Source organism: Pavona decussata, unplaced genomic scaffold (assembly GCF_977016875.1).
Source record: "Pavona decussata unplaced genomic scaffold, jaPavDecu1.1 SCAFFOLD_93, whole genome shotgun sequence".
NCBI classification, from domain to species: Eukaryota; Metazoa; Cnidaria; class Anthozoa; order Scleractinia; family Agariciidae; genus Pavona; species Pavona decussata.
This window is the reverse complement of record NW_028145510.1, coordinates 265,106-280,674: the sequence shown is the minus strand read 5'-3', so window position 1 is coordinate 280,674 and position 15,569 is coordinate 265,106. Positions and strand designations below refer to the sequence as shown.

At 39.4% G+C, this 15,569-nt stretch overlaps 2 protein-coding genes across 2 annotated transcripts; both read right to left on the bottom strand.

The window, feature by feature from the left end:
• Positions 1 to 1,361: 1,361 nt before the first annotated feature.
• LOC146473427 (uncharacterized) lies at positions 1,362 to 8,629 on the bottom strand. The gene is made up of 4 exons (XM_085118097.1): positions 7,933 to 8,629; positions 5,652 to 5,921; positions 3,455 to 3,645; positions 1,362 to 2,243 (listed from the first exon to the last, which is right to left on the bottom strand). Exons 1-4 carry the CDS (start codon positions 8,024 to 8,026, stop codon positions 2,025 to 2,027), a joined length of 774 nt encoding a protein of 257 aa, XP_084974223.1. The 5' UTR covers positions 8,027 to 8,629; the 3' UTR covers positions 1,362 to 2,024.
• Positions 8,630 to 10,655: 2,026 nt separating this feature from the next.
• On the bottom strand, positions 10,656 to 15,458 carry LOC146473426 (cyclin-dependent kinase 10-like). Its single transcript, XM_085118364.1, has 3 exons — positions 15,348 to 15,458; positions 14,581 to 15,119; positions 10,656 to 11,848 (listed from the first exon to the last, which is right to left on the bottom strand). Exons 2-3 carry the CDS (start codon positions 15,113 to 15,115, stop codon positions 11,217 to 11,219), a joined length of 1,167 nt encoding a protein of 388 aa, XP_084974490.1. The 5' UTR covers positions 15,116 to 15,119; positions 15,348 to 15,458; the 3' UTR covers positions 10,656 to 11,216.
• Positions 15,459 to 15,569: the final 111 nt, after the last annotated feature.

Here is a 15,569-nt window from a genome sequence, read left to right as displayed (position 1 = left end):
CTGAGACGGCAACAGATGGAACGTGAGGTGAGGTATTACGTGTAAGAACACACGTGAGGTTACGCATGAGAATGATACAATACAATAGCAAGCAACAGGGGAAAAAGAATCCCGTTTCATTTCAAAGGGCAACCGACAGAAATAATTTATTTTAAAGTTTTCGTATATGATATAAGATTGAATTGCGATGAAAATATGCATTAGTACAATGGGATTGTATAATCTGCCCGTTTTGTGATTAACAGATTAATAAAAGACATCAACTTAGAAGGTTAAATGGTGTGATTATACGGAGTTGATTAATGATAATGATATGAATATATTTAAAAGAAAAGTGCGGTGTTGTGGATATGTTCATATGACTGGTAGGTATAAATACACATTTAAATCCTCATATAAAAAAAAAATTATGCTTCATACATCCTTGCCGTAGAAGAGATAGTGTAGATATAGCCGCTGGACTAATCCCTGAACAGTTGCTTTAGCAGAAGCAGTACAACCACTGGCACTTGCAAATATTACCGATGCTGAATTACCTATTATTTCACCTCCAGTTTTCGAGATGGGACCGCAAGGAACTTGTCCTCGCTCATTTAATGGAACCTGGAGACATGCTGTAGACTCTGGCCTTGTTGTAGGCGTGGCATTTGTTGACTTTAAGAAAGCTTTTGACTGGGTCAATCACGCAATTTTACTGAATAAGCTTCAGTGCAGCTTTGGTTTACTCGGTCCCCTATTTATTTTTTTATTTTTTTATTTTTTGGTACAAACTGAATTATTGTTGTTGGTTGTGGTACATTTCTCGAGTAGAGATTAACGCAGCAACCAATTTTGGCGATTTGCCAAGCAATCTTGAAAATCTTGAAATTTGTAGTCGCATAAACAGCTGCTCTAAGGTTGGTTAGTGAAGTCTGAGGTCTACCTTTCTGGCAGAGGCAAAATTCTCGAATCGCGCCCAAAGAGGTTTCTAAATCAGATTGCAAAGTTGGCGGTGATGACGGGAGACAATGATGGCCTTGATGAATACAAGATTGAAATTAAAGTTATTACTCCCCTCATTTACAGTATCAAGATAATCTTAAGTACAACGTTAATTTATGATACACAACAACACAAGTGCGTAAAATAACTGTCCTGTTTTCCTTAGTCAGCGTCGGACCATTTAAAAGTGTATAATATGCCCACTATTCACTGTAGTTTTAATGTGTCTAATTGTGATACAATGTATCATGTTTGTGCAGTCCTTCCAGTCAACACACGAGGGACGTCTTCGAGAAAGATGGGTCGTGTTTGATACATATGTACATGCTTTACAAGGGTTTGTACGTAGTAATAACAACAATTATTCCAGCCAAAAAAAATATAAAGATAATATGCTTATAAATGTAGTTCAATACAATTTTCAGTATATAAAATTCATGCCTTAGTCAGTTACATTCAGGTTAACGTCATTGCCTTACATCCATCAAGAGGATATATCTTGATGTGACCTGAAAATGGCCTTGGTCATAATAATAATAAAAAAGAAAAAGATCTAAGATGACCTTTCTTATAAATTTGACAACTCGACATGTACCATTTTAAGATGGCTAGCACCGGTTTCCAGCACGTCCAGCGCTTATACTTTGACGTATCAATACTACCACTCAAAAATAATTGCATCAAACAAATGTCTAATTATTGTCGATCCGGAACGTGAGGGCCACGGGTTTTTCAGTCGCAACAGACTGTATCGCCATCGTTAAACAAAGTCGATTTATTTATTTATTTATTTTAAAATCTGATGGGCAAATCGTGAACGTCCACACGATTTTGGAAGGTAGATTGTACAGGATGGACGATAAAAATTACCCAGTTTACTTACTTACAGATACTTATTTGAGACAAGCCAAAAATGTATATATATACGCATATTCAGTGTGCGCATGCGCCATCCTGTGTCTCATCAAGAATCCCCCCCCCCCCCCCCCCACCCCACACCCTTGAGCTAAATTTTCGCAGTCTTCTTAATGCTTCTTAATCGTTCAAAACTGTGTAATTTTTTCCTTCTCAGGACCAGACTCAAGAACAACTTCAGGGACAGCGGTCTGTTTCTCTAGGTCGGCATTGTTGTTGTTCCCATTCCCTTCCCCTTTTTTCTCGTCCTCGGTTCCAGGCTCTTTCTTGATTCCATTTCCTATCTCTTTCTCCTTGACACAGTTGACTCCAAAATCTACGATTTCTTCTTCAACAGCAAGATTTTCCTGAAATCAAAGATCAATAAAGATATGAAATATAAGTAAAGGTGCCATTGTGATATCTTCGCTTGTGTTTCAGTGGTGATTTGGAGACAGAGAACGTTAGGTAACCCATTTATCTCAGCTTCAACCTTGGAAGGAAAGTGATTCTAACTTTGGTGCTGTTTATTTCACCCCATAACGTGGTTTTCACTTTTTAAGTCTGTGGGTGAAATCTTTGCGTGACCTTTCAAATGAAAGCTGTTCGGTAGTTAGCCTTCAAGCAGAGATTCCTTAGCACAAAGAGAGGGAGACCTCTGTCACGCAGAGTACTGAGTAGTACTTTCCTGTGGTGCTATTTGTTATGTTGTTCAGGATGGATCTAACGTTGGAGTGTGGATGAAATCCTAAAGTGTGACCATTCAAATGAAAGCTACTGAGTAGTATTTTCCTGTGGTGATATTTGTTATGTTGTTCAGGATGGAACTAACGTTGGAGTGTGGATGAAATCCCAAAGTGTGACCATTCAAATGAAAGCTACTGAGCAGTACTTCCCTGTGGTGCTATTTGTTATGTTGTTCAGGATGGATCTAACGTTGGAGTGTGGATGAAATGCTAAAGTGTGACCATTTAAATGAAAGCTACTGAGCAGTTCTTTCCTGTGGTGATATTTGTAATGTTGTTCAGGATGGAACTAACGTTGGAGTGTGGATGAAATCCTAAAGTGTGACCATTCAAATAAAAGCTACTGAGCAGTACTTCCCTGTGGTGCTATTTGTTATGCTGTTCAGGATGGAACTAACGTTGGAGTGTGGATGAAATCCCAAAGTGTGACCATTCAAATGAAAGCTACTGAGCAGTACTTCCCTGTAGTGCTATTTGTTATGTTGTTCAGAATGGATCTAACGTTGGAGTGTGGATGAAATCCTAAAGTGTGACCATTCAAATGAAAGCTACTGAGCAGTACTTCCCTGTAGTGCTATTTGTTATGTTGTTCAGGATGAATCTAACGTTTGAGTCTGTGGATGAAATCACAAAGTGTGACCATTTAAATGAACGGACGTAGCTTTTAAGTAAATAGATGAGACCTAACTGTGTGGCCATTCAAATGGAAACATTTCCTTTCTTTCATGTTGAGGAACAAACCTCCTTAAATGGGAGCGCTTTAAAGAGAACCTTAAAGTAATACTTTCGTTAAATTTGAAAGTCACAAAGAATTTTTCTTTTTTGCAACAAACCTTTCCACTGATATGATTGTTCCTCGCTCGTGATCTCGCTGCAACATGCTCTGCACGCGCTTTCTTGAGTCTTCGATTTCCACGCCATAAGAAAAACGCGATAGCAGTCACTAGAATGAAGGCTATGCTTAGGGACAAAATGATCGCCAAAGTCTCCTCTGTTGTCAGCCTTCCTTCGCGGGCGGGATCATCTGAAAACCAAGAACGTCGAGGTTTTTGAAAATGGTGAAATAAGATCTTCACTTAGCTGCAAAATAATTCTAGAACAACGAGAGGAAAGAAATCAACTCAATTCTTGAAAGGAACAACTTCGTGATCTGTTTCCGCGCATTTTGGAAACGAAAATGCGAGAACTTAAAAAACGTTAGCCTAACATTGTTCAAGTTTCAATTCATTCCGACCTACTCTGTCTCTGCCCAGAGGGACTAATCGACAGTTTTATTGCACTGGGGTGATAATTTAGAACAAAACTAGACAATTATTTTTTTGTTTCTGTTGACAGACAAACATTTTTGGGTTTTGAAGTGACATCAAATTCGCGTGATACTTCCCCATCAAGGACGATGCCTCCTTTTATTACTGCGCATACGTTTTGCGCACCTTGGGTTGGTCCTAGAAACTCGGGTGTCTTAAGGACGGTACTCGCTAAAATAAAAGTATTTTACATGATTTATGGTAATGTGAGAAGAGCAGACGTTAGCAAGAGTTACCTTGGTAACAACAAAGTATTGCGTGTATCATCCTAGTAACCGCAATGCATTGCGAGCTTGGCAGTGATAGGATGTGTCAATAGCAAAAAGCATTACTTGTCTTATACTCTATTCATTACGTAACTTCAAAGAGTTCAGTGCCCTCGTCAATTGCAATCTTAATAACGAGTATGATGCAATTTACACATTGCAAGGGTAATCACGTGAACGATACATAGACACATATATCAAGTTATTAGATGTTTTAGTGTGTAATATCGATGTATATTTTGACGAATTGGGCTGTATTTTGACGGGCCCGCAGGGCGAGAATCGGTATCAAAGTGTTCATAGGTTCGAGTCGAGTTCAAGCATGATGTTTTTTTTTTCAGGCTTCCTTTTCGCAGCTGCTTAAGGGGCTGTTTACATCGAGGGATCCTAGCACTAGCAAGATCCTAGAAGACGAAACAACTTTTCGTTTGGTTTACATCCAGACATTTCTGTCGGGGTGGTTACCAAGTGGAGAAGGAAAAGAGAAAAAATTGTCTGCCTTTAGCAGTTGAATGTCGCGATGTTTGTTCTTATTTGTTCCTAGTGCTAGGATCTTCCGAGCGAAGGTAGTTTACATGGTGCTAGGATCTTCCTAGTGCTCAGCTAGGAAGATCCTACCTCTAGGGCCAAGTACAACTTTTTGCATGTAAACTGAATATAGAAAACATATGACGCTAGGTTGATCCGCCTTCTAGGATCTTCCATCCCCCATGTAAACAGCCCCTAAGTTGCGTACATAGCCGCAATGATCTCTCAACTATTAATTTCAAATATATAAATTTCATATATTTCAGTTGCAAAAGCTTTACTGGCAGGTCCGTTAGAATTTATATCCATCACCTCTCTGTATGGTTTGTTTTTCGATTATCGCCACACGTTTTAACAAAATAGAAAAATTAAACGATTCCAGTAACAAGAAAAGACCTCGAAAGAGCGGCTAAGGCATCGGTGCGGGTAGATTGACTGTTTGATCAGATGCTAAAGGCATTTTATGTCAAGTTATAGAGTGTAACCTAATTAACGAACGTACTTGCTTTGCCGTAAAACGGTCGCACTGCATGTACTGTTAACTAGATAATTAAGTAACAACAGTTTACAGCTTAATAAATAACCTGCAATTTACTAAGAAAGCCAAGCGGACTGATCAAGCCTTGCTCCTAACTTTGGCGCAGCCAATAAAATTTTTGAAGACCACTTATCGAAACAGACATAGAGACTAATATCAGTGAGTTTTCAAGCTAATTTATGGGTAAAATATTACTTTAACAGTCTCATCGAAATTCACATCTTTGAATTGTTGCAAAGAGAACACGAATCGAGAGTCAAGGACCTCATTTTCAAGTTCTTTCCTGAGAACGAGGTTACCCAGAATACCCAGGGGTTGATGCAAAATGGCTTTTTGCACCGTTGGCTAACCGTTACTTCATGAAAGCAATAACAATAGCGTGTTGTCTTACTTCCAATAAAGAAGGTTTCCTTAGCCGCGTCAGGGTCGGCGCTTGAAAAGCATTCATATTTTCCTCGAAGGTCGTCATCTGTCACAGCAATGAGCAAGTGACTCTCCAAACTTCCGTTATTTGTCGTTGATAGAATTGCCACCCCAAAGTCATCGTTCTTCACATCTCTTTTTTCCTTTTTCCAACTGATGGTAGTCTGGGCACGTGTTGTGCACGTGAGGTGTGCGATGTCGTTATGTTTGGTGTAGACAGTTGTTGTGTTAGGAGGCACTGGCAACATGAATAAGAAAGTTAGTGCCCGGCGAGTTTTGTATGGGCGGCCCTTACCACAAAAAAATACATGAATTTCAAACGGTACAGACAAGAAAGAGATGGTTCAAGTGTCCATTGCAAAATAGCACAGACAATTAAAAAGTGGCACAGCCAAAGAACAAACTGTTCAACTTTCTATACTGGAATAGGAAAGTGTAAAACGAAACGGTCTAGCCAAACACAAACAGACTAGCAACTCATATCGAAGTGGAACACTGATGAAATTGTTAAACAGTCGAGTCAAAGTGCGAATAGCTCACCCTTCATTTGCAATGTAGAACAGTCAAAATGAGAATGGTAGGTCCCTGTGTTCAAAATGACAACATATTGTGATCGCGAATGGTACAGCGTAACATGAAATGAATTAGCGATGTATGCGTGAAATAGCTGAGCTTAAAGTACAGTGGTTGACCGTAGCATCAAATGACATGGCGCTGCGTGAAATAGCATAAACCATCTCGTTCTTGTCTGTACCGTTAGAAATTCATGTATTTTTGTTGGTAACGGCCCATAGTATGTATGTTTTTGACGACTGGAATAGGTGGACGGAAAATATACATTATTAGAACATTATCGACGCTACAACGCTCGTAAACCGTCATCAGAAATTTTGTGAAGTAGAGATTCTAAATACCTGCGTGATATCGAGAAATGTTCTCCCGTCGGTTGCAATTTTTCCGCAAATTTGTTTATCTACGAGGTAAAGACCGTAACTGGCGAAGCCCTGCCTCGGCTGTTCTGTTAGATTTTTGACGTCTGTAGAAATTGTAGGTGGGATTGATTTAAAGGTTTGTATGCAGTTTTAAAAGTTTGTTTACGACCTTTATAGCCTGACTCTGTCCTCTACATTTTAGGAAAATAATCTTTTGGCAATTACGTTTTGAATGACGTATTCGCTATCAAAATTTACTATAACTTTTATTAGTAGCCGTGCTAACCCCCTCCCCCCCCAACCAAAATGCCTTCAGAAACCGTAAAAAGATCTTTTCTTTTTTCCCATCATTTTCGTTCAAGTCTAGTGAAGTTCATTCTATTTACCACAAGATATAAAATGGAAAAGAATGTTGGTTTATCAACAGAGTTTCTAACTATAGGGTTGGCCACCGTAAAGAGATTCGAGTGCTGACGGTTTCGAGAGTTAGTTAGCCCTTCGTAAGAGCGAACCGATTCGTTTTGACGAAGGGCTAACGCTCGAAATGTCAGCACTCGAATCTCTTTGCGGTGGCCAACCCTTCAGTTAGAAACTCTGTTGATAAACCAAACATTTGTTTCTAATCCTCACCGACGCAGCACCGCAGTTTCTTTAGAAACCAACCGACTTATCCATTTTATATAAAAAAGAAAAAACTTATACTCAAGAAAGTAAATGAAAAGTATCGAGAAAGCTAAACACAAACAATATAGGGCTTATCCGGTTTGCAGTAGTTATATTTACAGGAACTTCACACAAATTCTTGCATATTGTATCGGTTTCTGCGACGAAGAATATGACTCATTGCGGTATAGGTTGAAGGGAAAATAAAAAATGACCGATAAAAGTGGAGCTGAGGCAGTTACATTTTTTGGGAACTGTTTTACACTGTTCAGCAGTCCTTGATAATATAATTCAACTTTACGCATGAAAGTAAAATGGAAATATCCTTAAAAACCTGTTTGTACCTGTAATCCTATCGCACTTGTGCAAGTTGATATGGTATGTTACAAGCATGCGCGGGTAGATACAACTCGTAAGTTAGTACACCATGACATATCATATAGCATCCCCCCCCCCCCCCCCCAACAGACAGAAGCAGTTTTGCGTTTACGTTTAAAAAGATCAGTACAAAAATTGAGATGTAAAAAACTGAAGATAAACATTGATTGCCTTGAACCTGTGCCTAACACCAAAATTTCGTAATTTAAGGTTTATTGTTTCGTGCAAGATGGAGAATAGCATCACCTATATACAAATATAACAACAAAAACTTACGTGTAGCCTGCTCCCTCCGAATTCGCCTCTGTTTAGCAGCCAAACCGTGAATCGAAGACAGTAACACTAAAACACTCACTGCGATATTCCTCATTGTTATTTATCACGCTAGATGGCAAACGTTCTCTAGAATGGAGGCGAAGAAAAGCCAAACACACAACAACCTCTGGGCTGTGTTCTATACTACGCCCTTCAGCCATGCGAAGTCCAATATCTATTCTGTGCAATATTTAGATGACGCGTAGGTCAAACCTTGGCCAAATATTTCAGTAATATAGCAAACACGACAATGGAGTGTCCAAATTTGTTATTATGAAACCAATCAACGATCGAGCGAGTTATAAAAGGACGTTTAGGAGAACTAAGTTGACTTTCTCGAACGAAATTCGAGGCCAATCGAACATCCCTCAAGTGTTTATCAAACGGCTCTTCAAAAAATGAAGGGAGTCGCAAATGCGCCTAGGCCTATGACAGCTGTTCAAGCTCACTGCGTAAGGGTCACAATTTTTTTTTGCTTCACGAATTCGAGATCACCGATAGAAAAATCCTTTTACAAATCCTCTGAAGTTGTCACATTTAAGCATTTTGTCCACAAACCCAATACCTTGTGCAGCTTAATACTGAAATAGCACACTGATGACGGTGATGCTCAATCGCTTTCTTTTAAGTGGCCACAAAGATTCCTAATTCAGAACACACCACCTTGTACAGCATAATATAATATTAGCAGCACTGAAGCTGAGCTGGATGCTTAACAGTATCTTTAAAATATTCACACTTTAAAAGGACTTGATATACAGAATTGATAGTTTAAGTTAGAAAGAGTAAAAGACTGAAGGTTTGACTCTCGCAATAATTAAATATTGTATAGATTCCACTGAATCGTTGTAACTTTGATTAAAGTCTTAAATTTTTGCAATTGGAAGCAAATTGTCCCAATATCGGATTGTAACTTATACGTACCGAAGAGTCACGTTTTCATGCAACAGCAGTACAAATATATCAACCAGTTGGTCCTGCATGGTCTTTAATTTAATATCTGGATGAGAAAATCATCTAGAGTTTTAGCACACTGTTGGGTAATTTGAAACAAGCCTGAACCATTATTTTTTAGGATTCTGTTGAAAGAAGAACTTTTTGGGGTATTTGAACCGTGACGCTTCCTCTTAAATGTTTGCGTCATCAAGCTTTTAAAATCGATTGATTAACATGACGCCGTTCGATTCTTTTTACAAACTTCCATTTGAACACAATGCTGTTTTGGGGCATGATTAAGAGTTTTGAAACGTAGAGAGTATCTGGATGGATACATATCAGAAATATTGAACCATGAGCCAAATTTATCATTGGCTATGCAAAATACATTTTTGTCTCGACAATCACTTTGCATCGACACGCAACCTCGTTTACACGATCCAACGAAAGAGGCATGGCATGAATGAACCTTCACTTGTCATAGTTTGTCTCCGCTTAGCGAAATGTAATGTTCAAATACAGAAGTCTCAAATCTAATAGGCTTCCGTTTGGTTTCGATCATTTTTCTTTTCTTCATGGTCAACCAACAAGAACATTTACGCAAATTACTAAAAACGCTGCCTTTTGTGTTCCCAGATCGTTTTATACCCTTTTAAAGGGCATATTTGTATTAGCTATTGCGATCGGATCTGTTCGCATGTTTTAGCTGAAAATTTAACTTGCTGAAGACTTTAGGCAACATAATTTTATTCTTCGAATTTACGAACTGTTGTTGGTTTTACGAAAATGCTAGCTGAGCATATTTCTCACTATTAATGGCATATTTGCCCCTCTAAAAATGAAAGGAATAAATGTAACAGTGTTCCAAAGAAAAATTTAGATTTTCTTGAAGACCGAATCCAAATTTGTGACTTGATTAAGGCCTTCCCAACACATATCCACCGAAGTGAACTGATGGTGCCCTTGAGTTTTAGCCTTGACAAACCGTGTGTTTGTGAAGGATATTGCAGCCGGTAGACAAACGCCATTCTGTTAATATAATGGCGTCCATTTGGTACTGATAATGAAGCCATTAGCATGCCGTCAAGTGGACTTGCAAACATTATCCAACGTCATAACGAAAAACCGCAAAGTGGATGGAGCATTGCGGGGTGCTGCTGGTTACTTTATTTAACCAGTAGGTCCTTTCGTTCCCTGCGTCAATTGGACATTCTTGAACTTGAATGAAAATTTCAAACGCATTAGCAAATAGTACTTGAGCGCGGAATTCTCGAAAAGAAGCACTGAGACTGGAATTGATAGTAAAAGAAGGGGGGGGGGGGGGGAAATCGCTTAGTAACGATCTTGAAGAACCCTGTCGCCACAATGGTCTACTCAGAACGTCCGAGGAATTAATGAATTCACAGAAGCGTTCCAAAGCGAGAATGTAACGTTCTAATGAGCCCTTTAATAATATCTCTAGCCACCAAGTCTTTGCTGAATCATATACATTAAACCAGTATCGTAATGATTCTATCGTCATTGTCAAAAAGCGCCCTGATCCGTCGTACGAACGATGGAAAGGCCTGGAATAGGCGAAAACAATTGATAGTAGAATTGGGCAAAGACGCCTTTTTATTGAACGAAAGATTGAATTTATAGAGTCTCATCAACAGAAAATGAGTTTACGTGTTAGCATTGTGATTACATTGAACATTGTAGTTAAAAAGAAACTTACAAATAGTTTCTTTTTGTTCGAGAGAGTTAATTTCTTTCTTCTAAACTAAAATCGTCAAAAAACTGTCGAAACAGGGCTTATTTGTCTAGCAAGCAGCTGCTATGTAAATAGTATTTCGCGATAAAAAGCGCGTGCAGTAGTTCAAAGAATATGCATCGACTCCAAGTTAGTTGCTTCATGATGTAGTAACCAGGTAAAGCTCCCATCGTGGGGATCGTCTTTTGTGGGTTGTTGTGCGATTTTGTACCGAAGGAGGAACTTGAGCACTGTTCAGACAGAATAAATAGAATTTTGTAGTAGAGCGGTTTTCAATCGAGTGTCGTAAAACCAAAACCAAAGTAATTACTCTGGCCAATCACAACAGGTGCAAACAGCCCAATGAACCAATCAGAATTCAAAGCAAATACATGTAACCGGCGCCAAGCGCAGGAAAACACGTGAGAGTGAGGCACGATTGGTTTTGGTTTTACATCTTATTGGTTGAGAAAGTGGCGCGAGTTTTATCAACCAATCACAGAGCGTGGTAATGCAAAACCAAAGCAAAAACGCAGTTACTTTCGACACTTAATTAAAAACCGCTCTAAACAGCAACTTATTTTGATTTTCGTTTTTTCGTCTGTGGTAGCTGAGGTCCAAACCCAGCAAATCCTCTACCAAAAGCAAGCTCAGATTCATGAGCCACTGGTCTCTTCTCTCCCGCCTGATAATCCGACGGCCGTTTACTATAGTTCCGGTTCCGGTGTTCCGGAAACGTCGGCATCATATCCGGTTCAACCGGAAGTGGCTTCTCCACAAAGTAGGAGTTCTGCAGGCAGTCAGCCGCCGAGGCTCGCTTACACGGGTCGTACATCAACATGTGATTGATAAGTGTCAGTCCCGCGGGACTCAGCCACGAGAATTTGTGTTTAAGGTTATTGTAGGGCTGGCGTTTGAAATTCATCGACTTTGCCCCGGGTAGGCTTGAAAATCCCGGCCACAGCTGGTCGCTGGGAGTTCCTAGCAAGTCCACAATCAGTTGAAACTGGTTGATCTCTGATTTCCCAGTCATTAACGGCTTGTTTCCCAGCAGCTCACCAAAAATGCAGCCTACCGCCCACATGTCCACGGCAATAGTCTGTACTTTGGAGCCAAGCAGGAGTTCAGGGGCACGGTACCATAGCGTGACCACAATTGGAGTCATGGGCTTGTATGGGTAACCAAATGTACGCGCCAGGCCAAAGTCAGCTGAAGGGAAATCAATGTACGCTTGTTTTCATTATTTTGTCTTTGTTGTTTTGGGTTTTTGTCTGTTTACTTTGCCGTGCAAGATGATTTCAAAAGGGACTCAGAGGTAGATTTCATTTGAATTTTTCTTTCAGCAGCTGACATACTGTATATTAAATAAAGTTGTTGTTGTTGTATCTGTTATCACTGCTATGATAGTATGGTATACTGATGACTCTTTTCTTTATCAAGAAAATATATGAAGATATGGAAGGTGGTAATCCGGAGGTCGCGGGTTCAAGTCCCGCTCTAACCACTTGGATTTGTTTCACGGTAGCCCAGTTGGGATTTTGAACTAATATATGTACAGTTTATTTCACCGATTTATAGTGTCCACAGTTAGCTCTACAGTGCTAAATACTTCGACACTTAATTAAAGTCATTTATTTTATTTATTTTTAGATTTCACGGAAACCAAGTGAACTGATCCATTATAAGGAGTGCTTCACGTCGAAGGGTTTGACTCTACCTTATTGATTGATAACTTACACTGTACCCATCTATTATCCACTTCCCTCGTCACCCTATTTTCCATAGACTTTCACATCAACGCGCCAAACTTTAAGACTGACACTCAAAGAATCTGTCATTTTTAGCCCACTATCAAATTTCAAGACAAGTATTAAGCGAAATTCATGGTTCCTAAAGAGTTAATGAATTTCACTTAGCTTACTTGTTAATAAAACAGGCAAGCAATGCGTGCAGAACGACATGTTCAGTTATGGGTTTGTTTGCAATTTTGCTATGGAGAAAATTTCCCGACACTCACTTGCCGCAATGGTAGCACCATAAATTAGACACCCAAGTGCAGTTTCTGAGAAATGGATAGTATGGAAAGGTTTGAATACATAACAAAAAGTGATAGATGCATTCCAACCAAGCTGTTGTAGACTGCTAGCAGTCCATTTCTCAGTAGTTGAGGGGAGAAGCTATGGAAGTCATGGGTGTGCTCAGCCATTTGCAAGGGGGAGGGGGAGGCTCCATCTCACCCAAAATCAGTCACTCAAGACAGTTCAGCTACAAAGGCATTCAAAATGCATGTGCATGTCACGTTCAGGAAGGAAAAATTTGCTGAAGAGAACCTCAGTGTCAGCTTCCTAAAATTGCACCAACTTCCCGTTTTGCATTTCCACATTGAAATATTCTCGAGTTTTATGTAAGAATGTTGTTCTCAATTCTCATTAATCTGCCAATAGGAGGTCCATAAGCAATGGGGTTCACAGGTTTTTTTATGGCAAAAATATCAACTTCAGCATCAACTTCAATCACTTCATCACATTGATATGCATGCTCTCTCCTCTGCAGAGGCCTACTTTGCACTTGAACAGAGACAAATAAGCGACTGGAGAGAGTGAAATTATGAGGAGTGTGGGGCATACTCTTCCCGTTGTCCCCCGCACCCCATTTTACTCAATTTCCATTTTTCTTCCCATTTCCTTTTCCCTCCATTTTCTATGAAGGAGCCTCTGCAGAGGAGAGAGATATGCATGACAGCACTCACTAGACACAATTGACTGTAAGTAAGTCATCAATCGACATAGTGTGCTAGAGGATCATTCACACTCCATAGAGGTTCAGGCTTCAGAGGAGTAGCAACAGGTGATCAACATTGAGATAGAAATCGGGGTCATATTGTAGCTAAATGGTTGTGTTATGACTACTGTGTACACCCAGGTTGTAAATTAGTTATCCACTATGAGATGAGTAAATAAACTGATATTACTTTTATTTTTGGTGTTATTATTGTTATTCACCTAGAGCTACAACTCTTGTTTCTTGATATGAATCTTTGCATGATGATAACAGAAAGTGTGTGCACTGAAACAATAATGTGAACTGACTTGAAGCAAGTATGCAGGACACAATGCTGAGGCTGACCAAGAAGTGGTAGTATAGGACACTGTTGTTTTGATCACACGTGTTTTGTTAGTTTAAATGTGGAGCATGTTCTTAATGGCATTTGAAAAACTTGATTTGAAAAATCAACCTCAATTTATTATTTGGGGGGGGGGGGGAAGGGTTCAGAAACCCCTGGAACCCTCCCCTGGGTTCACCGGAAGTGATCAGGTTGGGTGGCCATTCATCAATAATATTGTGATGGGTGAAATTACAACATTATTGTTCTTGAAGATCAAATAAAAATTGTTCTGTGGCAACCCGTTTGCTGACCGTATACAACTTAGGAATGGAAACAAGGTGAGCTTGGTCTAGCCACTTAGGTGCAGCTTTACTCAGTACATTCTTAAGCCTCTCTTCCAATGCCAATTAATATCCAATGACAATCTCCAATGAATACACTATCCACTTGTTACTTTTCCAAAAACATCCCCCTTGAGTAAAATTTTGAAAAGGTTTTGTGCACATGTAGGTGGTATACAGGTTTTCAGCCAAACCTACCCCCAACCCCAGTCTACTTGAAATACATGTGTTATGCTTTAAAAGTACATTGTAAGCCCTCAAGAGCTGATGAATATCAAATCCAACAAATGACTTCAAAGATTTGGGATGGTCAGTTGCTTGTTAAAGCAGTTAAAAAGAAAAATTAAAAGTAACATCATTGACGTTTCAATGTATCTAACATCATCATCAATTCTGACATTATATTAATGTTCTCTCCATTCTTGATAATGATGTTGGATACATCGAAACGTTGAATAACGTTACTTTTAATTTTTCTTTAAAGATTTACTCACCAATTTTAAGAATCCCTTTCCCATTCAGCAAAAGATTTGACACTTTCAAATCTCTATGCACAATAAACCGCTCATGAAGATACTGAACTCCATGAAGTAGCTGCAACATCAAACATTTGATCTGTGCCTCTTTGAATGGCGATGCCATGTTATCTAACAAGCTTGCCAAATCCTGTTCACAGTACTCCATTACAAGGAATATACTATCCAAATGTCTCCCTACTACTACTTCTTTTAACTGCACAATGTTCTTATGCTCCAGATTCAACAAGAGACTTATCTCTCGCAGTCCACTCAGAGGAATACCATCTTTCTCTCGCTCCATTCGCACTTTCTTCAGGGCCACTATTTCATTGGAAATGGTATCTCGTGCACGGTACACCACACCATATGTTCCTTCTCCAATTCGATTTAGTTTTTCAAACTCCGTAACTGGCCTGCAGCTGCCATAGTGGTGTTCTTCTGGAACTGTCGTCTTTTCAAAGGTTTTGATGGATGTTAGGACAACTCCTTGATTAGTGTGTTCTTTTTCCATGATTCTGTAAAGTATTCAATGAATCAAGTTTCCTGTCTACTTATAAGGTCAACACAACCCCCATCTGGAGGACCACAGCACTTCTTTACATGATCCCTCCCCTAGAAAACAATCTATTATTTATTGATATATATTTGTTCTTGGGGGCCTTATCAGTGCTTAGTTCATTCATTTATCTGGTGTAGGTGAACTGAAAAAACACAAGAAATCAAAAACTAGAGATTGCCCTCACCTTTTATTTTAATAAGACGAAAAAGCTGGTCACAGCTTAGCTGTATGTCACCGTGGCCGTAATGGCGGTTTGCATCGTCATTTGGCAAATATTGTACGCTGAAAAATCAAGGTGAAAAAATTGAATACACCAATTAATGCAGCAGGCCCTAAGTACGTTTGAGACCGCCATCTTTGTTTTTGCAAATTATCTTGGACCCAGCTTACCGCCCTTATTTTCACC

Coding starts and splice junctions, on each gene's coding strand:
- LOC146473426 (XM_085118364.1), bottom strand. CDS start 15,115: ATGGAAAAAGAACACACTAATCAAGGAGTTGTCCTAACATCCATCAAA. Junction 11,849..14,580: donor GAAAGGGATTCTTAAAATTG/GTGAGTAAATCT, acceptor ATTTCCCTTCAG/CTGACTTTGGCCTGGCGCGT.
- LOC146473427 (XM_085118097.1), bottom strand. CDS start 8,026: ATGAGGAATATCGCAGTGAGTGTTTTAGTGTTACTGTCTTCGATTCAC. Junction 5,922..7,932: donor TCGGAGGGAGCAGGCTACAC/GTAAGTTTTTGT, acceptor TCATGTTGCCAG/TGCCTCCTAACACAACAACT. Junction 3,646..5,651: donor GGAAACCTTCTTTATTGGAA/GTAAGACAACAC, acceptor CTTGGTTTTCAG/ATGATCCCGCCCGCGAAGGA.